The sequence below is a fragment of the Poromitra crassiceps genome (genome assembly GCF_964638095.1).
Source record: "Poromitra crassiceps genome assembly, chromosome: 12".
Lineage (NCBI taxonomy): Eukaryota > Metazoa > Chordata > Actinopteri > Beryciformes > Melamphaidae > Poromitra > Poromitra crassiceps.
Window position 1 is genome coordinate 7,824,108 of NC_139632.1, and position 24,816 is coordinate 7,848,923.

Genomic DNA, 24,816 nt, shown 5'->3' on the forward strand with positions numbered 1-24,816 from the left:
ATGGTGTATAGTAATGTACAGTAGGAGGTAGGAATGGTGTATAGTAATGTACAGTAGGAGGTAGGAATGGTGTATAGTAATGTACAGTAGGAGGGAGGAATGGTGTATAGTAATGTACAGTAGGAGGTAGGAATGGTGTATAGTAATGTACAGTAGGAGGTAGGAATGGTGTATAGTAATGTACAGTAGGAAGCAGGAATGGTGTATAGTAATGTACAATAGGAGGTAGGAATGGTGTAGTAATGTACAGTAGGAGGCAGGAATGGTGTATAGTAATGTACAGTAGGAGGCAGGAATGGTGTATAGTAATGTACAGTAGGAGGTAGGAATGGTGTATAGTAATGTACAGTAGGAGGTAGGAATGGTGTATAGTAATGTACAGTAGGAGGCAGGAATGGTGTATAGTAATGTACAGTAGGAGGCAGGAATGGTGTATAGTAATGTACAGTAGGAGGTAGGAATGGTGTATATTAATGTACAGTAGGAGGTAGGAATGGTGTATAGTAATGTACAGTAGGAGGTAGGAATGGTGTATAGTAATGTACAGTAGGAGGTAGGAATGGTGTATAGTAATGTACAGTAGGAGGTAGGAATGGTGTATAGTAATGTACAGTAGGAAGCAGGAATGGTGTATAGTAATGTACAATAGGAGGGAGGAATGGTGTATAGTAATGTACAGTAGGAGGTAGGAATGGTGTATAGTAATGTACAGTAGGAGGTAGGAATGGTGTATAGTAATGTACAGTAGGAGGCAGGAATGGTGTATAGTAATGTACAATAGGAGGGAGGAATGGTGTATAGTAATGTACAGTAGGAGGCAGGAATGGTGTATAGTAATGTACAATAGGAGGGAGGAATGGTGTATAGTAATGTACAGTAGGAGGCAGGAATGGTGTATAGTAATGTACAGTAGGAGGCAGGAATGGTGTATAGTAATGTACAGTAGGAGGGAGGAATGGTGTATAGTAATGTACAGTAGGAGGCAGGAATGGTGTATAGTAATGTACAGTAGGAGGGAGGAATGGTGTATAGTAATGTACAGTAGGAGGCAGGAATGGTGTATAGTAATGTACAATAGGAGGGAGGAATGGTGTATAGTAATGTACAGTAGGAGGCAGGAATGGTGTATAGTAATGTACAGTAGGAGGCAGGAATGGTGTATAGTAATGTACAGTAGGAGGGAGGAATGGTGTATAGTAATGTACAGTAGGAGGCAGGAATGGTGTATAGTAATGTACAGTAGGAGGTAGGAATGGTGTATAGTAATGTACAATAGGAGGGAGGAATGGTGTATAGTAATGTACAGTAGGAGGCAGGAATGGTGTATAGTAATGTACAGTAGGAGGCAGGAATGGTGTATAGTAATGTACAGTAGGAGGGAGGAATGGTGTATAGTAATGTACAGTAGGAGGCAGGAATGGTGTATAGTAATGTACAGTAGGAGGTAGGAATGGTGTATAGTAATGTACAGTAGGAGGGAGGAATGGTGTATAGTAATGTACAGTAGGAGGCAGGAATGGTGTATAGTAATGTACAGTAGGAGGCAGGAATGGTGTATAGTAATGTACAGTAGGAGGCAGGAATGGTGTATAGTAATGTACAATAGGAGGTAGGAATGGTGTATAGTAATGTACAGTAGGAGGGAGGAATGGTGTATAGTAATGTACAGTAGAAGGTAGGAATGGTGTATAGTAATGTACAGTAGGAGGCAGGAATGGTGTATAGTAATGTACAGTAGGAGGCAGGAATGGTGTATAGTAATGTACAGTAGGAGGCAGGAATGGTGTATAGTAATGTACAGTAGGAGGCAGGAATGGTGTATAGTAATGTACAGTAGGAGGGAGGAATGGTGTATAGTAATGTACAGTAGGAGGCAGGAATGGTGTATAGTAATGTACAGTAATCACCGGGTCCTCTTGGTATTGATCTGAACCCATCTTTCCTGTGCAGGAATAGAATAGCACCATGGCGTCATCCAGAGCTGTTGGTCCTCAGCCATCACCCTGATTCACTGACTGACTGCTTCTATCCTTTTACCATTACTGTTACAATTCACTCTGATACTGTATTATTACCCTTTCTTCTTCTATTCAGAATCAGAATCAGAATCAGAATCAGAATACACGGCTATGGTGTGACTGTGAGTAGAACTACCCTCTGATCTGTGTCAGTTACAGTAGAAAAGACAAGATTGCTTGAGTATGCTTGAGTATTGGTATGTCTGTCACTACAGTAGGGTCAGGGTGCCCGTCTTATAGTGAGACGTGTTTGTCATTATGAATGAGAGGGTTTCATAACTTTCATATGCCGCCCAGGGCGCCCTCATCATGAGCCACTGACCTGAATCCCCTCTGCTTTGACGATACCAATCTATCACTCCCGTAACATTTACCCCTGTGATATATTAAGTGCACGTTTCCTAGACAACGCTCTGACTCTCACATGACCCCTCGAACCAGTCAGTGAGTCTTTTCTTCATCCCTCAAATTCTATTTTTCCCCCTGAAACAGCTGCTAATTTCAAGGCCAGTAAAACCATTCAGAAGTACAGAACCAGGCCTGACTTACACAGTAAAACCATTCAGAAGTACAGCACCAGGCCTGACTTACACAGTAAAACCATTCAGAAGTACAGCACCAGCCCAGGCCTGACTTACACAGTAAAACCATTCAGAAGTACAGCACCAGGCCTGACTTACACAGTAAAACCATTCAGAACAGAAGTACAGCACCAGGCCTGACTTACACAGTAAAACCATTCAGAAGTACAGTACCAGGCCTGACCTACACAGTAAAACCATTCAGTAGTACAGAACCAGGCCTGACTTACACAGTAAAACCATTCAGAAGTACAGCACCAGGCCTGACTTACACAGTAAAACCATTCAGAAGTACAGCACCAGGCCTGACTTACACAGTAACACCATTCAGTAGTACAGAACCAGGCCTGACTTACACAGTAAAACCATTCAGAAGTACAGCACCAGGCCTGACCTACACAGTAAAACCATTCAGAAGCACAGCACCAGGCCTGACTTACACAGTAAAACCATTCAGAAGTACAGCACCAGGCCTGACCTACACAGTAAAACCATTCAGAAGCACAGCACCAGGCCTGACTTACACAGTAAAACCATTCAGAAGTACAGCACCAGGCCTGACTTACACAGTAAAACCATTCAGAAGTACAGCACCAGGCCTGACTTACACAGTAAAACCATTCAGAAGTACAGCACCAGGCCTGACCTACACAGTAAAACCATTCAGAAGTACAGAACCAGGCCTGACTTACACAGTAAAACCATTCAGAAGCACAGCACCAGGCCTGACCTACACAGTAATGCATTCTCTCTGTTCATTAGGAAAGCCTCCGTGCACGTTGAGTCTGTCTGTGTCCGCCGCTCAACAACCAGGGGCCGGTTGCACCAACTGGTCTTACACTGGTCTTAAGCTAAGTTGGTCGTAACTTTACGACCTAACAGCTACGCCGGTTGCACCAAGACGACTTAAGCCTTATTTTCACTAAGACCAGGCGTAACTCCTACGCCTCGTCAGGAGGAGGCGTAGCAGAGATCTCCGCGGAGACCTTTTTGACCGTCATCGTCGTAACACCGCCAGTTCGCCGTCTTTGAAAGCACGACGTTAGATTATAACTAACTAGTTGTGTGGCTTAGCCTTCCCAAATGTTGCCGTTACTTTTTTAGAATGTAATACATAGAATTGGGAACGTTACATTCAATTTCATTCAGACTCCCTGACACTAATCGCCGCCGCCATTTTCCCCCGGGGCTTCCACAGGAGGAGGGGGGTGGGAGGAGGGAGGGTGTAGTGACGCACATACAGTAGTGGGTGACGGCGCGAGGCACATGTGGGCCAATCAGAGGGCATTCCCCGACAATTCACATGAACGCGCATTGCTACGACCAGCGTAGTTAAGACCAGAGTAAGCCGTGTTGGTGCAACAGGCGTAAATCCATGGTCTTAACTAAGACCGACGTAGGAGTTACGACCAGGCATAGTTAAGACCAGTTGGTGCAACCGGCCCCTGGTCTGTTGGCCCCACATGGCTGACTGTTACCTGGCTTTCATGACTGTTACCTGGCCGACTGTTACCTGGCTTTCATGACTGTTACCTGGCCGACTATTACCTGGCTTCCATGACTGTTACCTGGCTGACTGTTACCTGGCTTTCATGACTGTTACCTGGCTGACTGTTACCTGGCCTTCATGACTGTTACCTGGCTGACTGTTACCTGGCTTTCATGACTGTTACCTGGCTGACTGACTGTTACCTGGCTTTCATGACTGTTACCATGGCTGACTGTTACCTGGCTTTCATGACTGTTACCTGGCTTTCATAACTGTTTCCTGGCTGACTCTTACCTGGCTTTCATGACTGTTACCTGACTGACTGTTACCTGGCTGACTGTTACCTGGCTTTCATGACTGTTACCTGGCTGACTGTTACCTGGCTTTCATGACTGTTACCTGGCTGACTGTTACCTGGCTTTCATGACTGTTACCTGGCTGACTGTTACCTGGCTTTCATGACTGTTACCTGGCTGACTGTTACCTGGCTTTCATGACTGTTACCTGGCTGAATAAGAGACGGCCTTGTACTCCGGCCCTTTTTCCTCATTTAGCCCCCAGACATGACAGGTGTATCCCTAACCCCTTGGGTGAGGCAGCTCACCCAAGTTCACCAGCTAACCGGGAGTGCACCACCTCTTAGCCTGTTTGGCAGAGAGAAAGAGAGAGAGAGAGAGTGGGAGAGAGAGAGAGAGAGAGTGAGTGGGGGAGAGAGAGTGGGAGAGAGAGAGAGAGAGAGAGAGTGGGAGACAAGGAGTGAGAGGACGTGTGGAGCGGAGTGAGAAAGCCAGGGAGAGGAGATGGACGAGGGAGAGCATTGCTTCAGATGTTGGGCTGTGGGAGGACTGGGGATCTCTGGTCCTACATGGTCTCGCCCTTCGCCCTCCTCTGGCTCTGGGCCACGGGCTGCTCCAGTGTCGCATGTAATCATTATGTCGGAGCAAAGGACCAGTCTCCATTATCCCCCTTGTGCCTGTTAATGAGGAAACCAGAGTTCTGACATCCACCAGCGCTGAAACATCTTCATCCCATTCATCACGCAGACGCCTCCTCCTCTCCCTGACAATCTGAATTACATTGCTCATCTCCGCCGCGCTCGTCTCTATTAGTGTCTCTCCTCTCTCTTCTACTGCACTAAAGAGAGAAACCCGGGTTCCTTTGGAGGACTGCACTGACGCTGCTGCACCCAGTGTCTGTGTCTAATACCCGGGATGAATACAATGCTAAGGTTATCTCTGGAGCATTTATTAGTGGCTGGAAAAAGAGAGAGGCAGGCAGTGGAGATTGCAGTATTACTTGGAAGCTTCACTTTTTTCTACTTTATTTTATTTATTTATTTGGTCAGGACAGTACACATTGATGAACAGTTACCTATACAGAGTCATCTATATGATAACAGTAAATATGTTGCATTTAGCTAAAAGCTAATTTGCATCCGTAGTCGTCAGGACATAAAAACATACAAGACATCAAAACAGAATACAGTAGAAAGAAGATAAAAAGCCACTAGAAACCACAACAATGTGGCCAAATGTAATATAATAATGGTGCGTTAAAGTCGACGTGAACGGGAACGGAATGCACTAGACGGAGACTGAAAACAAATTCAGAGGCGGACCATATACGGTGTCGATTATTTGATTTGACAATTCTGAGGACTGGCTTTGGCATTGGCCAATCCTGGCGTGTTCCACCCCCAAATCGGGTGGGATTCAGCGTGTTGTCGTGCTATGCGAGTGGGATCCGCGGAGTACCAGACAGCCACTTGCTTCGTGCGGAGCGAGCGGACAATCCGATGCATGGGTGCTGCCCGCCCGCCTGGAATCTCCGAGGGGCGACCCCTGACAGCCACGCTCTCGGAGGCGCGCGCCATTATCGTTATAAATGTAAATAATATTCCTGGAATGCGTGTTTTAACGAGCCAGTTACATTTCTTTGCATTCTTAGACATTATTGTTTTTGTTTTTTGTTCATGTTTCATACAATTGGCCAAGTTAGTAGTTAGTTTATGGGATAGGAATTCTGCCAGATGACAGGCACTAGGCGCCATTTTCTACTTCATTTGGAAGAGAAAATTATCCTGAAATGAAGATTTGATTGACAGCTGCATGTCGTGAAATGATTGGTTGAAATGGGGTAGAAATTTTATAGTACTAGCTACTAGGTGACGTCAGCAAACTGTAGATTGCTGTTATCAATGACGTCTTGAAAAATGAACTTTTGATGTGAAAAAGTGTGAAAAACTAAAGAAATTAGATTTTTGTGATTTTTTTTGCATACATTATTAAATAGGTGCACTGCATACCCAGGTATTTGAACTAAAAGAAAAGAAAAGTCATTTTTGGGTTCAGCTCGACTTTAAAGCTAAAGTGCACGGGATAAAAGTGCAAACTTACAAAAGAATAAAGTGCAAGGGTAGACTAGACTACTAGCTTAGCATCTTGGCGCCGATATTGTGCAAATGCCTATTGAGTAGTTGGTCATGACCTTTTTGACACGGTAGTTACAATGTTATTTATGTCCCCTTCGTCCCTTCTCATGTTGCTGTTAATGAGGGTGTTAAGTTGAGTTGAGTGTTGAGTTGGTGTTAATGAGGCTTTGCAGGCCGTGTAAACGAACCGGAGCAGCTCTAATGCCACTGCTAATGCCTGGAATGAAGCTTTTACAGCGGACACTAATTTACTTTGATAGGACTCGGCCACTGGAGCAACAGCACTGTGTGACCCGTCGTGTATACGTGTCTGTCTGTATATACGGTAGTCTGCTAGCTTATCCATGTCTGCCAGGGGGTTTATTTGTGTCCTTAAAGACATTTTGGAGGGCTTGCTCCGAGAGCTGCACAATACTGTTTGCAAAAAACAAACAAACAAACAAACAAACAAGCAAACAAAAATTATATTGGCAGATATTGCGATTGCGATATGAGTCACAATTTTAGTAGGAATGCTAATTTTTGCATTTCATTTTCACTTTTTATGCCTGTCGGGTTGTCCGTCCGTCCGTCCGATGTTCGTTAACATGATATCTGAGAAACGCCTTGATGGAATTTCTTCGAATTTGCCTCAAACGTCCACTTGGACTCAAGGATGAACTGATTAGACTTTGGTGGTTAAAAGTCAAAGTTCAAGGTCACTGTGACCTCACGAACCCCATTTCCATCTCTTTAACGTGATATCTCAGGAACTCCTTGACGGAATTTCTTCCAATTTGGCTCAAACGTTGACTTGCACTCAAGGATGAACTAATTCGATTTTGGTGGTCAAAGTTCAAGGTTACTGTGACATCAAGACCACTCGTTTCATGCTCATTAACATGATACCTCAGGAACGCCTTGACGGAATTTCATCTAATTTGCCTCAAACGTCCATTTGGACTCGAGGATGCAGACATTTTGGTCAAGGTCACTGTGACCTCATGAATTCCATTTTCAAGCACGGTAACGCCATATCTCAGTAACACCTTGACCAAATCTCTTCACCTTTGGCTCAAACATCAAATTCTGGACAGACATGCATGTCGACTGCTCACTTGTTGGCGGAGGCATATATCCACAGTGTGGTCGTTCTAGTTTGATGATCATGTGATTCTATTGGGGTCTGTACTGTACCAAACAAACGTATTCCCTTACGTCTGGATAATATGATTTTTTAAGCATCTCTGTAGCACGACAATGCATATACAGTAGCATTGTCCATATTGCGATTTCTAGGCCCATTGATTCCTTTAATTGTGCAGCCCTTTTGCTAAAAAAAATGTCTGATCCTGTAAGCGTTCAGTGCGAGGGCATCATCCACACGAGCACCCTGGCCTGGACACAGTGGCACGATGACGCATAACTGATGAGACAGACTGGGTGAGAGAGGGAGGGTGGGGCGAGGAGAGCTGAGAGAGAGAGAGAGAGAGAGAGAGAGAGAGAGAGAGAGAGAGAGAGAGACACACACATCACACACACACACACAGAGAGAGAGAGAGGCCAAATATATAGAGGAGAGAAGAGTCATGGGGTGGAAGAGAGGGAACAGAGAGATGGAGGAAAAGTGCCCTGCTAGGAGAGGGAGACAGACAGAGTGCCCTGCTAGGAGAGGGAGAGGGGCGCTCCTATCAGCCCGCAGCTGCCAGTGGAAAAAGAAAGAGCCAATGTGGAATCGAGAAGTGTGTGCGTGTGTGTGTGTGTGTGTGCGTGTGCGTGTGTGTGTGTGTGCGTGTGCGTGTGTGTGTGTGTGTACTGATGCGGTGTCTGTAAACGCACGCAGAATGCTTACGCACATGGCTCATTTTGTGCTAGCATGCGCTGCCTGGGAGGGGGGCGGGGGGGGGGGGCTGTGAGGTGGCCATTGCGACAAGCAATACAGCGAGTCAGTGTTTGGGAGTCGGAGAAAGAGGGAGGGAGCGAGGAAGAAGACAGAGAGAGAGAGAGAGAGAAAGAGAGGGAGAGAGAGAAGAAGACAGAACAGAGAAGGTTTGGATGTTTTTCTCCCCTCAAGGCATGCAGGCTGCAGAACACATTCCACTACTTTGGCTTCACAGTATCTTCATTAGATGGAGGGGTTTGGTTGAGCAAACAGCAGGTTCCCCTCTCTGGCTTGTGTACATTACTGTGTGGCTGAGGCTGCAGGATTTGCTCCGCGCACTTGGCTCTGTATGCGGGACAGGTGCATGTCAGTTCCTATGCTTTTAGAAGTGTGTGCGTTTGTGTGTGTGTGTGTGTATATACTGTCTGTGTGTGCAGTGATGTTATGTTAGACTAGTGTGTTTTAATTTGTGTGTGTGCATGTGCACATGTGTGTGTGCGTGTGCATGTGTGTGTGTGTGAAGACAAGTGCTGGTAGTTGGCAGCAGGTTGGAAGGTGCACTGACTCACTGTGATGGCTCATCTGTGCAGGACAGAGACCATTCTACTGAAGGAAGGAGATCATTGGATTGTTTTGAATCTGATTAGATTCTCTGTCCGTCTGTACTGATGCAATCCTTCTATTGGAGACATTTGTTTAATTCACACACACTCAGTCGTGACGATAGAAATGTTTGTTTTTCTGTGTCTAGCTAGCCGATTGACTGTGTCTGCTTTGACTTACAGTCTCTCTGTAGGTCTGACTCTGTCTCTACGTTCATCTGAATGGCTGAATGGCTGAATGACAGCTGCTTTGTAAAATTACCAATTCTTGGCTGCTGATGACAGTCAAATCCTGCTCTAGGCACTGGTCTCTAAGGAAATTCGCTCTGTTGCCAGGCAGATTAGGAACGGAGGCGACTTTGTCTAGAGGGGCAAAATGAAAATGACATTCATTGATTGATTGACTGATTGATTGATTGATTGATTGATTCATTTATCACATTGTATACATTACGCCTGTGCTACAGGCCTTAAAAGGACATGTTGTCACATTTTGTGTCCCTAAATGAATGTTTACTGCTGTATGTGAGCTAGGGATGTTCATTTTGAACAATTTCCATAATCGAAATTCGGGAAAATTAACGATCAATTATCGATTATCGATAGCGTAACAATAATAATAATAATAATAATAATTGTTTTTTTACTCTGGTCTGGTAATAACGTTGCGCGTTCTCGGCCAGCTATAATGGCGATGCCGCTGTGTAGTAAGAATATCAGACACTAGCGCTGTGACCAGGTAAACAAACATGTTACATGTCAGGTTACATGATGTAAGGCAATCGGCGTCTTCCAGCCATAGACTGCTTCCAGCTTAGCTGACAGCACAAGAGTCAAATCAACAGGCCTGAGCTCGTCCTTATAACGTCATAAGTGCCCGCGGTAACGTTGACAACCACAGTCACACAGCCTTACACTAGCTAGCTAGGCTACTGCACTAGGGCTGTGAATCTTCACTGGCCTCACGATTCGATTCGATTACGATTCAGAGGGCTACGATTCGATTCGATTACGATTATCGATGCATCTCGATGCATCTTAAATCGACGCATCACTTTTTTTCCCCAATACATGATTTATTTTTTCTCACTTTCTTTTTTCTCACTGTGTGGCTACTTTTAAAATAAAAGTGCATTTAGAAATGCATTGTATTATGATCCATAATTAAAATAAACAACTTGCATGTACTTCCATTATATTTTATTTGATTATTTAAAAAAAAGAAAAAAAAAATTAATAATCGATTTTTGACATTTGTGAATTGATGCAGAATCGTGCAGGTCCGCATCCCGATGCATCTTATAATGGATTATTTTTGACACCCCTATACTGTACTCACATTTTGAAAGTAGGACTCAGCTCACCGGCCGCGGCTTCCAGGCTTATAAACTCGTGACAAAAACCTCATCTGTCCTGATGGTCGAGTTCCATCCAGCTGCTCTCAGTCCGACGCGTGGATATTATTTGCTACAAGATGGCCCCTATCGTTGCATCGGCGCTGTTTCTAGGCCGAGCGCCTGGCGCAGCGCAAATCAGTGGGCGTGGACCAGCGCACTTGATATCTTGGTCTTGGCGCTAGACGCAGCCTCAACCATTACAACCACGCCTTTTAAGCGTAAAATTATGCACCGTCAGTTCATTGGATAAGTGCAATAAACGAATAGCATGCTTGCCTTTTAAGCTCCATTCCAGTGGTCCAACAAAACCAGACGAAAGCCAAGCGCTCTGCCCCCCCCCCTCCCTTCATCCAGTCTGTCTGTCTCCATATTATAGGATATTATTCCATATTATTATGCTTCTCAAACCAATCTAACTGCAGTTTAAATACTGCAAGCATGTAAATACGCTACACTATAGCAAGATCAAAGTGAAAAGAATGTTCTAAATGCATCAGCTAGAAAAATATAGCCTATCCCTATATGATGAGATTCATTTTATATTGGTGAAAGTTTGTCCAGAAAGATATCGTTTTCTCTCCCCTGCTGCAGGTAGAATGATGCACATAAATATACCCTACATTATGTAAAGTCATTGCATAAATGTGTTTTTATTGTAAAACTAAATGTGAAGTAGGGCCAAGTTATTGGAGCGGACATCACAGTATAGTAGGGGTGGGGGAAAAAATCGATTCACCTAAGTATCGCGATTTTTAATGTCACGATTTTTTGGATCGATCTTTTATTCCAGAATCGATAATCGCAAAAAAAAAAAAATCTTTTTTTTTTTTTTTTTTTTTTTTTGGGTGCTTGCAGTCAGGCCACTCACTGAACAGCAGGCCAGGCTGGCCAGGCAGCAGGCCAGGCTGGCTACTGGTTTACTAGTGGTTTTATTACTTTATTAGTTAGTCTGAAGTAATAATTACACTTCAGGGTTAAAGTGGGTGCATCTCATTGTAAAATTGGACTTCAAACGGCCCAAATCTGGCTTCAAACGGCCCAAATTTCACGCGCGTTGGCCCATATCGGCCTGGCCTGCTTGGTATCTAATGCCCGGCCTGAATTATGATCCCAGTCCGCCCGTGTTTTTAACTATATCGCCCAGCCCTACTCATGATATATAATATACAGTCTCTAGTGTATGATTCAACTTTTCCCATGTTCTAATCTAGTGTAAAAAAGCAAACAAACTGAAAAAATAAAAGAAAAAAATAAACAAAAATCGCAATAAATCGTAATATCGAATCGCAATAATCGTAGAATCGCAATACTTAAGAATCGCAATATAAATCGAATCGGCACCCAAGAATCGTGATAGTATCGAATCGGGAGATAAGTGAATCGCCACAGCCCTACAGTATAGCACATGACAGAAGCGCGTTCCGCTGTCACTTATCTAAATCACGTTAAATCCACAAAGGGTATATATAGGCTCAAGAGGACATATATGTTTCACATAGGGTGGTGTTTCATTTCGATGTTTTATTTGGTCCAATATTGAAATGTTCTACAATTGCAGGTTGTCTTACCATTACACATTATTTTAGATCTACCTTTTATATCTATTTCGGCTCATTTGGTTGCTATTTAGTAGCGAAATGGAGGACCCAATTGCATGCTGGGACATTCACAGGCAGTAAACTTACAACTGCTATTTCCTATGGGAAGCTGGGTGCTGCTATGTGTTGTGTCTGTCTGAGCGAGGGAGTCAGAGAGAGAGAGAGAAGGGTGACAGAGAAGAGGCAGAAGAGCACTGGCGCACTGAATAGGCCTGGTTTCAGAGAGAGACAGAGAAGGGTGACAGGGGAGAGGCAGAAGAGCACTCCTTGACACTGGCGCACTGAATAGGCCTGCTTTTCAAAGGCGCAAAGCGCTAAATGTACGCCAGGTCGGAAGATATCACTAGGCCGGTATTTAGCGCCGACACGCCCACTTTGGCCCATTCTGGGACTGCGCCACGCCCATTCGGCCTAAAGCGCATTTGGCAGCGTAAAGCCATATTGATATCGTCCCAAAACAGGCGCAAGGCACGTTTTTTTGCGTTTAAGGCCCGTTTTAGCGCCGAAGGCCTGTGGGAGAATAGGGGCCGATGTGTGTGAAATTGATTCAGGTGGGCGTTAACAGCTAAAGGCTAGCTGAGGGCTGACTGCTGCTACTACTTCATAGTTAATGACGTTATAAACAAATAAAACGACTTGAATAGTATGTACCGTTACTCACACTATGTTGAAAATTAGGAGAGAAGTGTACGAAGTGTCATGGTTTTAACAGCCTCACTGAGGTCCACAGACCGCTGGGTGCGTTTGTTTGTGTCGCCGGCGCATGCCGGTGTGAATTCCCCATGTTTAAAACAGTTTTGTTGGCACAAAGGCCCCCGCCCAGCCAGAAAACTAGAGACTATGGGCTCTATTCTCCCACAGGCCATCGGCGCTATTACGGGCTTTAACCGCAAAAAAACGTGCCTTGCGCCTGTTTCGGCAAGATAGCAATAGGCTTTAGGCTGCCAAATGCGCTTTAGGCCGAATGGGCGTGGCGCAGTCCCAAAGTGGGCGTGTCGGCGCTAAATACCAGCCTAGTGATATCTTGGGACCTGGCGTACATTTAGCGCTTTGCGCTTTTGAAAAGCAGGCCTATTCTGTGCCTTCACTGCCTCTTCTCTGTCACCCTTCTCTCTCTCTCTCTCTGAGTTCCCAGCATGCATTGTGTTTCTCCATTTCGCTACTAAATAGCAACCAAATGAGCCAAAATAGATATAAAAGGTAGTTCTAAATTAATGTGTAATGGTAACACAGCCTGCCATTGTCAACATTTCAATATTGGACCAAATAAAACATCGAAATGAAAACACCACCCTATGTGAAACATATATGTCCTCCTGGGCCTATATATACCCCTTGTCGAGTTAACGTGATTTAGAGAAGTAACAGCGGACGCGCTTCGGAACGCGCTTCTAATGGCATCTGCTATACTGTGATGTCCCTCCAATAACTTGGCCCTATTTCACATTTAGTTTTACAATAAAAACACATTTATGCAATGACTTGACATAATGTAGGCTATATTTATGTGCATCATCCTTCCTGCAGCAGGCGAGAGAAAATGATATCTTTCTGGACAAACTTTCACCAATCTAATAGGCTATATTTTTCTAGCTGATGCATAGAACATTATTTTCACTTTGATATTGCTATAGTGTAGCGTATTTACATGCTTGCAGTATTTAAACTGCAGTTAGATTGGTTTGAGAAGCATCATAATATGGAATAATAGCCGATATATGGAGACAGACGGGATGAAGGGAGGTGGGGGGGGGGGGGGATCAGAGGCTTGGGTTTCCTCTGGTTTTGCGGGACCAGTGGAATTGGAGCTAAAAAGGCAAGCGTGCCATTCGTTTATTGCACTTATCCAATGAGCATGACAGTGCATAATTTTACGCCTAAAAGGCGTGGTTGTAATGCTTTGGGCTGCATCTAGCGCCAGCACAACGATATCAAGTGCGCCTGTCCACGCCCACTGCTTTGATCTGCGCCTGCCGCTCGGCCTAGAAACTGCGCCGATGCAACGATAGGGCCCATTATGAAGCTCCACCTCACGTTAGTCGGCTGTGCAATGGAGTGGGGCGAGAAGGAACGAATTCCACCCAAACCTAGTCCGCAAAAAATAAATAAAAAATAAAAAAATAATAATAATCGATAAAAATTCCACGTGATCGAATTCATTCCTCAACGATCAATTATGGATTATCGATTATTGATGAACATCCCTAATGTGAGCAGACAAATGCAAGCGTGACAGTTTGAAAGCACATGATAAAGAGCAGGAAACGGTATTAAATCATTAGTATTCCCCTATCCTTAGTATTTTGTATAAAGCTGAAGTGAAGCCTAAGTTAATGGACACATACAGTACTGCTCTTCTGTAAAGTGCAATACAATAGATCGGCAATTAGGCCACACCCCCTTTTAGAGGGAAAACACGAGCCACTCGCCGTTGACTTCAATGTAAAAAAAAATAGCAGTATGAAAAAAAAGAAGAAAAATAACAGAATTAATTTTGTTTATTAATGATGCAAAAACACCATAACATGACAATATATTACAACTCGGTCGGCTATAGAATGCTCAAGATACATGGGAAATTTGAAACATCTGAAGTCATGTGACTCATCATGTCCCTTCTGTGACTTGACTTGGTTACAGAGCGCGCTGTCCGCCGTCCGGGGCTGGTTTTAAGGTTTGTAAATTATGTTCTGGCGGAAATTAAATTTTCCGATAGGCAGGGCCACGCTTTTCCTATGGTGGTTTTTCCCCTAAAATGGGTGCGGGCATACGAGAGATGATTTTAGATGAATCATACGAGAGATGATTTTAGATGAATCATACGAGAGATGATTTTAGATGGGTCAAAGTCATATTTCCGATGTATCTTGCGCATTCGGTTACCAGCCGAGTTGTAATATATTGTCATGTCATGGTGTCTTTATCTCATTAATAAACGAGATTGATTGTTATTTTTCTATATATTTTTTGGGGTGCTGCTATTTTACATTACAAGTCGCGAGGGGGTTGTGTTTTCCCCCTAAAAGGGGGCGGGACCATGTGCCGCCTACAAAATGACATATCGCCGATCTATCATATACTGTGTACTCTCGGTGTGGCCACTAGGGCTGCCACTAACGATTATTTTCATAATCGATTAATCTGTCGATTATTTTCTCGATTAATCGATTAGTTGTTTGGTCTCTAAAATGTCGGAAAATGGTAGCAAAGTGTTTCTCAAAGTCCAAGATGACGCCCTCAAATGTCTTGTTTTATCCACAACTCAAAGATCAGTTTACTGTCATACAGGAGTAAAGAAACCAGAAAATATTCACATTTAAGAAGCTGGAATCAGAGAATTTAGACCTTTTCTCTTAAAATTGTACTCAAAACGATTAATCGATTATCAAAATAGTTGTCGATTAATTTTCTGTCGATCGATTAATCGATTAATCGTGGCAGCTCTAGTGGCCACAACTCTGGACTTTTTCCATACAGTAGTTTGAGGAATGTGGTTCCTAATCTGAAACTAGCCTAGGTCTTTCTAGAGTTCTGCTGTGGCACAGTGGCAGCAGCCATCACTTGCATTATGTGGTGTGATTTACTGTCATAATTTAATGTATAGCTCACGCACCTCGTGCTCTGGATATACCGTAAATTCCGGACCATAAGGCGCACCGGTGTATAAGCCGCAGCAGCAAAATTGCCTGTTTGTTACATATATAAGCCGCACCGGTCTATAAGCCGCGGGTGTTTTAATGTTTTTTTTTTTTTTTTTTTTTTTTTTTTTATTTATTGTGTTTTAATGTTTAATTACCATATGTAAGGGTTCGTGCACAGAGGGGATTGTCGGGAAAGAGATGGCTGTTTGGGGAAGCTCCCATTTATTAACATTTCAACAAAACAAAACAAAAGTCAGGTCACTAATCCCCAGACAAAATCACACAACAATAGGCTATATCACACAGGATAAGGTGCAGTCACGGCTGTAAACAAAATAACTGTAAAACAATAATAAAACAATCAGTCAACAGTAGTGAGCCTACCAGAAAAGTCATTAATCCTTGTCTTCATCTTTTAGGTGAAGGTGCAGCAAACGGCTGTAACCAGAGAAGTCAAGTCACTAATCCTCGTCTTCCTCTTCTTCCTGCGTACTGAAACCACCAAAGTCCTCATCTTCAGTGTCGGAAACGAACAGGTTCAGGGTGGCTTCGTCAACCACTCTCCTCTCTCCTTCATTGTCACTCTCAAAACCAACGAACTCCTCTTCGTCACTGTCGGTGTCGGCATCGAACAGCCTCTGAAGCCTCTGACGGCCCTCAGCGCCAGCTGTGGCGGCGTCATCCTCTTCATCCCGCAGCAGTCCAGCCTTTCGGAACCCGTTGGTGATTGTGGATGTTTTCACACTCCTATAATATTCCGTGATCTTCCTTTGTGTGAATTCGCCGAAGTTTGTGATTTTCTCCTGGTAGTCGGGAGGGAGTTGCTGGCACACTGCAGTAGTCCTCGCCCTGACGGACAGTCCCTTTCGTCTCATGAATCGGAAGCACCAAGATGGGCCACCTCTGAAATGTTCAATTTTCATTTCGGTGGCGACTGTTTTGGCCTTCAGTCGGATCTGAACGGTGGAAACACCTCGGCCGTCTGCTCTCTGGGTCAACACCCAATCTTCAAGGCAATCTTCAAGTTCGGGCCATCTGCTTTTATGACCTCTGAAGGACTTTTTGGTCTTTTTGCACTGAGACAGTTCCTCCTGCTGCCCCTTCCAACGCCTCACCATTGACTCGTTGATGCCAAGGTTTCGTGCTGCTGCTCGATTTCCGTCTTTTAATGCGAGATTGACTGCTTTCAACTTGAAAGCTGCGTCGTGTGAATTTCTGCGTTTCTTCCCCATGGTGAGTGAGAGAGAGTTACCGGTAGTGCACGACCCTTTGCTGCTACTGCTCCTCTTGTTGTGATTCCGGTCTGCTACTATAATGAACTTTGAACCGGTAGGAGTAACCGGTTGATTTCCGCCAAATGATGTCAAGTCAAGTCAAATTTTATTTATATAGCACCTTTCATACACAAAGGCAATTCAAGGTGCTTTACAAAAAAATAATCGAAAAAACAAGCAGCAAAGCAATGCACATAAAATGTGCTGATGAAGCTGTGTAACCTGTAAAATCCATCGATTTTGGAGGTCACCGAGTGGCCCTTTGCTTACCGTAATTACCATATGTAAGGGTTCATGCACAGAGGGGATTGTCGGGAAAGAGATGGCTGTTTGAGGAAGCTCCCATTTACCGTATTAACTAGGGATGCACCGATCGATCGGCACGTGACCGGAAATGGCCGATTTTCACGTGATCGGCCTCGATCGGTGATCTGTTCCGGTCACTCTAAATAGCCGATTCTGTGAGCCGATTTTCACATGACGTGCGCGCACCCCAAAGCACCGAGACAGGCACCCAGCCACCACACCACACACGCCAGCATACCTTCCTCGTTGTGGATTTTTTTCACCGTCAGTGAAGTAGACAAAGCTCGCAGTTTGTCACACATGCAAGTCGAAAATAAGCCGTGGAGACAGAGGTGCGGCCGTGTCCCGCTCGGCTGGAGTCCAGTCAGAGCGGCTCGCTTCACCTCACTGGCCCCTCTCTCTCTGCTCTCTCTCCCCGGGAAGCGGTGCTCCAGCAACCCGCCACCGCGCACAGCCGGCTTGGCGAGGTGAACGCGAGCATCCAGTATAACCATTCCCCGACCTGCTTTTCCATTCCACATCAGCGCTGCTGCCTCAGTCTGTCAAGTCATGTTGTAACGTGACGTGGATACAGGAGAGACTATTTGTTTCGTATTGCAAATAGAACGACATGAGAACGACGGACATAATAATAAAAATGCATCGGACTCACAAGTGTGCAACGTTTTCTGTGCGTGACGATATTTTTTCGGATGGCAGATAAAAATACGCATACCAAACTTCGGACTGTGTGTAAACTCCGCCTGATATTCAGACTGAAGATCGTTACTGTAACTCATAAACTCATTTCCCCTCTACTCAAGAGGACTGGTCTGGAGCCAGTCTATAAACTCCTTGTCCATGGATCATTTTGATGTTCTGTTGCACCTGTTTTGTTTTGGAAAAGTAAATGCATGATAGCTGTGGGATATAGGCTATTGGATTTAATTTAATTTTTGTATTCATTGTATTTGCACAAAAAAGCTCTGTCCAGTAGCCTAACCTGGAACACTTTTATTTTGAGATGTGTTTGAGTGAGAAGGTCCTACTTCATGCAAATGATAAGAATTGTTTATTTGTTTATTTGGATCCCCATTAGATGTAAGAATTGTTCTATGAATCTTAATTTTTAAACAAAGTTACAAAAACGTTTGTGTAAGCTGTCAATTGTTGTTTAAAAAAAAAAAAACGGAATCGGCAAAAATCGGTATCGTCAAGTCAGACTATTCAAAAATCGGAAATCGGAATCGGCCAAGAAAATGGCAATCGGTGCATCCCTAGTATTAACATTTCAACAAAACAACATAACACAACACCACCTTTGTTTTTTTTTACAGTGCACACAGTGTCCGCGGTGTGGTGAAAAGAGGGCAAGAGAGGAAATTAAAACAGAAGTGGATTTATAGTTAGAAAGAGTGCTAAAGAAGAGAGATTTTTATTTATTATTATTTTTTTTTTCTGAAAAAATCCATAGATAAGCCGCACCGTTATATAAGCCGCAGGGCCAAAAAACGGGGGAAAAGCCGCGGCTTATAGTCCGGAATTTACGGTACATAAGACTGACCCCAAGCACTGTCCACCTTCCATTGAAACATGTTAAATATGGCCCACATTTAAAGTGTTTTTTGTCAGAACTGTTCAACCCAAAAATGAAAACAAACCCTTCCCTGGCCAATCAGAATCACCCCATAGCTGCTCCAACCAAGCATAAATGCCAAACTCCCACAGCCAGCGAAGCCCCTGAATGCATCGTCAACTAGTCCTCACTCAAGTATCTGTGACCTTCATTTTAGAACTCAACAGGACTTCCATTACTAGAGTTACACCCTGTCAAAGGGCTATTTCCTATATCAATCTCACATGCACATAGACAAATCCCTGCACACACACACACACACACACACACACACACACACACACACACACACACACACACACACACACACACACTCTCTCTCTCTCTCTCTCTCTCTCTCTCTCTCTCTCTCTCTCTCTCTCTCTCTCTCTCTCACACACACACACACTCTCTCTCTCTCTCTCTCTCTCTCTCTCTCACACACACACACACACCCACACACACACACACACACACACCCCAGAGAAATGCTTCGGGACGATCACAGAAAGGCACCCTGCTTCTTCTGGCTGCCTGGCTGCTGTCTGATAACATGGTCTCACTGTGAAGACCTTGAGTAAAGTACAGGCTCTATCTGTATCACCCCTCATCATAAAATAAAGTCGGTTGCACAAAACACCCTCAAATATTCTCCTTAACCCATTGATACCTGATGCAGCATTTGTGTGTATATCCCACATTTGTGTGTGCGTTGACGCGCTTCGCGGTCTACACACACAAATGCTGCATCAGGTATCAATGGGTTAGGGAAGACGTAAGGAAAACATAAGCACAAGATTTAAGGGTGTTTTGTGCAACCGAGTTTATTTTATGGACACCTTAACTTGGACTCCAAGGGAAATCTTAACTTAAGGTGCTTTGTGCAACCGGTCCTAGGCTCCTGCAAGGCAGGGCCAGGAGAGTGGGATGGTCGTCACAAAAGTTCAAATCTTCATTAAAAGGATATTTATTAAATAATCTGCAACTTTTTCATACAGACAAAGACTACTTTATAATTGGCTGATTGACACAGCAGTGATTGAACCCATATCCTCATACACATAAAGTGTATGAGGGGCTTTGCTCCCTCTTTCCTCTGCTGCACAGGAACTGATGTTTCATGTTTATGGAAGGAACAGTAGTGCAGAGTGTATTGGCGTCAATAAACGGAACATTGGGTGTGTTTATTTTTACAGGAGGTTGGACCAGTGCCTACATTGAGGGCAAAACACCAAAGCAATGATTACTTATCACGATGACCACCAAAATGAAGAAAAAAGTCAATTTCTAAGTAACTTTTAACTTTCTGGCAGAACAGTCAGCATACTGGACTCTTTTTTGGCCGACAGCAGCAGCTCCTCTCACTCAAATGAGGTCCAGCTGCTGAGTGGAGACTTTCCACTTCAAATTTCTGTAAACATCCCTGATTGGAAGGATTTTAGTATGGTTTAGTATTATTGTCTGTTCCCGGGAGTTATTCCAAAACTGCCATAAAAAGTACACTGTGAGGTGAATTCATCTAAAACCATGATACCTTATTGATTTTCCTTATTAAATCTATAAGCATGCATATGCTGCGATTGCATATCAGGAAAATGTCCCTACTATTTTGTACATCCAGTTTTATAAAAAGAGGAAACATTGAAATCTTATAATAGGGGCCCCTTAACTATAGATTTGAGATGAAACAGGAGGAAACTGCTCAACTCTCCTTCACCCGTTTGTTTAATTTGACCAGTGGTTGTAGAAGTCTGGATTAATGGTGGCCCTGGTCCTCCTGGTGCAGAACTCTCCACGGCTGGACTCTCATACACACACACATACACACACACACACACACACACACACACACACACACACACACACACACACACACACACACACACACACACACCTGTCACGCTGGCCTGGCATGGGCAGCAAGGGCTGGACGATATAGTTGAAATCAATACAGTATCAGGATAATCACAAGGATTTTTCTCAATCAATATATATCACAATATGGGTCATATAGACCTTATTCGATTGACGTAACTCACGTACGGGCACGCCCACCGCCGCCATGTTGTTGACATAGCGCTGCAGCGCTCAAGTGACAGCCTATGTAAGAGCAGCGTTTATAGGAAGCTAGCCGCCGTTAGCGTTACCTGTATCGTTCCTGTTGTGTTCAGATGGTGACCTGCATTAGGCATGGCTGTAGTAATGACAGCAATAAAGTCCCCGTGGTTTGTTTCTATCTCTACCGTCCACAGACCTGAAGGGAGCGAGACCGAGGATACGTCAGCACACAGGAGATGTGTGGATAGTTAGGAGAGACAGGTGAAACTTTCTGACAGCTCCTCACAGCAAAGTCTGTTCACCTCGTTTTTTCTTTTGTTTATTATTACAGGCATTAACGGCAGCATACAAACAACAACTCTGTTTTTTTTTGCTCTCATATCGCTATTTTATAATAGAACAGAAACGACAATAAGGCTGTTACTAGTTGTCAGCTGCAGCTGCGCTGTGTGCACGCAGGACGGTATGTCAACAATATGGCGCCGTCCAGGGTTAGCGAATAAGGTCTATATGCAAATTCACATTAAATATTAATCAAATGAATGTTCCAGTAGTTGGGAGGTTAAACAAAACTGAAATTTCCAAGTAATATCCCTACCATACCTCATTTTATCAGAGTTTTTAAATAAAATGTGCTTGTCATTATCAATTTAGACAGCAGAAATGTGTGTCATGAATCACACCATTAAAATTAAAGTGAAAGACCATAAACGATCATATTGAATTATCGCCCAGCCCTAAGTCAAGCCTTGACGGACAACATACGACATGAGACACCCTCACCCGAGTAACACACACACACACACACACACACACGCACACACACACACACACACACACACACACACGAGCCATCTGAACACATGCTCGGAGATGAGGCTCATAAATTGAGGCAGTGTAGAAGTGTTGAAACCAATCTGCTGGCTGTCCCAGGACTGTGTGTGTGTGTGTGTGTGCGTGTGTGTGTGTGTGTGTGTGTGTGTGTGCGTGTGTGTGTGTGTGCATGTGTGTGTGCTTAGTGATGAATACAGGGCTCATTAGAATGCGTGTCATGTCCTTGGCGCTGCTTGCTTGCTGCGTCTCACAGTCAAGCGGTGGGCCAGATTTCAGTATCTGGGAGCAGCACTCGAGACGAAAAAGTCAAACTTCTACCCTTGTTCCCTTTTTCCCCCCGTTCGGTCTGTCGTGATGTTCCAACATGTTCTTCAGAAGGGAAGAGCAGCATGGAGCCAGATAAAGTCACAGCCTCTTTGTAAGTACCGCAGATAGATCGTTGAATAAATAACGCTTGCTCCTAGTCAAATATCTAGGTACGATTTTGTAACTCCGACATGTTTCGTTTTGGCATGGCAGAAAACATTACCTTGGCTTTCACACAGAATATGCCAAGTTGAATTTGATCCAAAGGCAGATGAGGAGGCCTCAGATTTGAGTAAAGCTTGTATTTGGGTTAGCATCACTTCTCTTAAGTCAGTGTACTTACATGCTACTTGTGGTTAGCATCACTTCTCTGTAAGTCTAAGGGCTCTATCTTCCCGACGGCGGTCATTTTGCGTCAGTGCCCGTTTTGCGCTGGAATAGCGCCGTGCAAAGCCCTAATTGTGGGCGTGTCGGCCCGCTGCGCTTCACGTCATCTCGGCGCACATCTCCGTATAGGCGTGTTTATGCCCAAAAGCATTGTGGAGGTGTGGTCATGCCCATAAAACCACAGCGTCACATCAGCAGCTTCCTCCTTCACTGAGAGGGAGAAAGAGGGAGAGAAAAGATAGCCTAGATGGGGAGAGGGAGGGAGAGAGAGAGATGTGAGAATGTCATGCATAGAAATCAAATAACGTGCTCATGCCCACCTGTGAATCACCTGTGTATTATTGCCATTTCACACACTGAAAAAGGGCTGCTGCCCAAACGTCTGTATGCTTATTCCTTTTCGGGCTCTCTTCTATCTCCGCTGCGGTAATATACTGCATGCGTAATTACGCAGCGTATGAGTGATGCTGCTCTATTTGAAGAAGTTGAATTTCGTTCCACCAGCACACATTTTATTAATCAGCTATTTTCTATTTGTTTCTATTAATATATATACATCCAATCCCACCAATTTCATTATCATTTTCCCCTTGGCGCACATAAAGACACATGCTTCCGTCACTGTCTGCTTGATGGCGAGAGGGATGTGGAGAAGCTGCGGTCTTACAATTGCAGGGAAAGAGGTTACTGTACTGGCCGGACACAGGTGTTGTGCGAAAAAATGATGCATTTTGAATTGGATTAGGGAAACGAAACGAGGGTCTGGCGGGGCGGGAGTCTGTGTGCACTGTGCGCCAGGTGCTGGAGGGGGATCTTCCCCGAGAAGGTGGGAGCTAGACGGGTATGCAGGCTTGGTGGTGGGGTGGGTGTGGGTCGGTGCCCTGGGTGTTTTGGGCCGGCCAGGGTGGGGAGAGGCAGCTTGGCACAACACCGTCACAACTTTCTCAAAAGCAATCTATTGTTACCTCACACCACAAACCTGTATGGTCGGGAATTATGTAGCCTAATAAAACCATGACAAACGAATTCTCATTTTTAAATCAAGGTGTGTTTTTTCTGCAATGTAGGCTATAGTTGAAAATCAACGTGGCATTCCGAGGAGAGAAGAGTGTGTGCAGGCGCGAGTGGAGAGTGACATCCATGCCGTGCGTAAATGGATCCAAGCAAGGATTTCCTGCACTGCACGGAGATGTGGAGACTGTCTGCGCTCAGGCGTACGTCTGCGTTTGCGCTAAGACCAGCTATTTCCTGGCATTAAAATTGAGAGCACCCAAGGCGATTTTTTTCCTAAGACTTTGCGCTGGAACGCCTATTTTGGAACGGGCAACTCCCAAACCTCTCTTTGCGCTCGGCACATACCGACGGTATCTTCCCCACAGCGCTAAATGACACTTGCGCGAGACACATGATAGGCTAGAGGCCCACCGACACGCCTGGGCCACGCCTACACCTGTGTCATCCCAGCTCAAAACTGGACGGTGGAGGCAGACGATAGCCTAGACGCTGGGAAGATAGCAATAAGAGGCGCGCAAACGCAGCGCAAAGGCAGCGCAAACGATAGCGCCGTAAGTGTTCTTACATGCTACTTGTGGTTAGCATCACTTCTCTCGAAGTCTAGTGTTCCTACATGCTACTTGTGGTAACTTAGCAAGTGTGCTTGCCCACTGGCACATGTATTTATTCATGGAAAGAGCCCCTGTGTTGTTTCTAGGAAGCCTCCCTCCTGTCTGATTAGCCTGTTCCAGGAAGTAGAGGGACACACTGAGCAACAGAACAATGATGTGTTTGTGGCAGGTGTTTGTTGGATCGTGCAGAGAGCTGAGGTACAGATACAGCATCATCACAGTGGTGCCGATATCATGGTTAATATTATGGCCTGCTGTGATGCTGTGTGTGTGTGTGTGTGTGTGTGTGTGTGTGTGTGTGTGTGTGTGTGTGTGTGTGTGTGTGTGTGTGCGTGTGCATCTCAAGATGCAATCCTATGTTCGTTTTTATTTTATTTTGTCATTTTATTGTATATATTTTAAGTCTAACTCTAAAGTAAAGATCATTTTACATATATATGAGCATTGTATTATCCAGTATCTATGAGATTCTTTGGCTCAATAAAAAACATTTGAAATGAGAATAATACATACTGTGTGTTATTTTCTTTCTGACTGCTGCACTGAGGGTGACCATGTTATAATGTGATATATTACTGGATGGCTACAGTGACCATGTTATAATGTGATATTACTGGATGGCTACAGTGACCATGTTATAATGTGATATATTACTGGATGGCTACAGTGACCATGTTATAATGTGATATATTACTGGATGGCTACAGTGACCATGTTATAATGTGATATATTACTGGATGGCTACAGTGACCATGTTATAATGTGATATTACTGGATGGCTACAGTGACCATGTTATAATGTGATATTACTGGA

At 44.3% G+C, this 24,816-nt stretch overlaps 1 protein-coding gene across 1 annotated transcript in view; it reads left to right on the forward strand.

The window, feature by feature from the left end:
* Positions 1 to 22,038: 22,038 nt before the first annotated feature.
* Positions 22,039 to 24,816, forward strand: part of ano8b (anoctamin 8b) — a gene marked incomplete at its 5' end in the record, with an annotated part of 30,501 nt that continues 27,723 nt past the window's right edge. The window contains one exon of the mRNA XM_083647931.1: positions 22,039 to 22,102. Within this exon, the coding sequence (XP_083504057.1) occupies positions 22,039 to 22,102 (64 nt within the window). The remainder of the gene's footprint in view (positions 22,103 to 24,816) is intronic.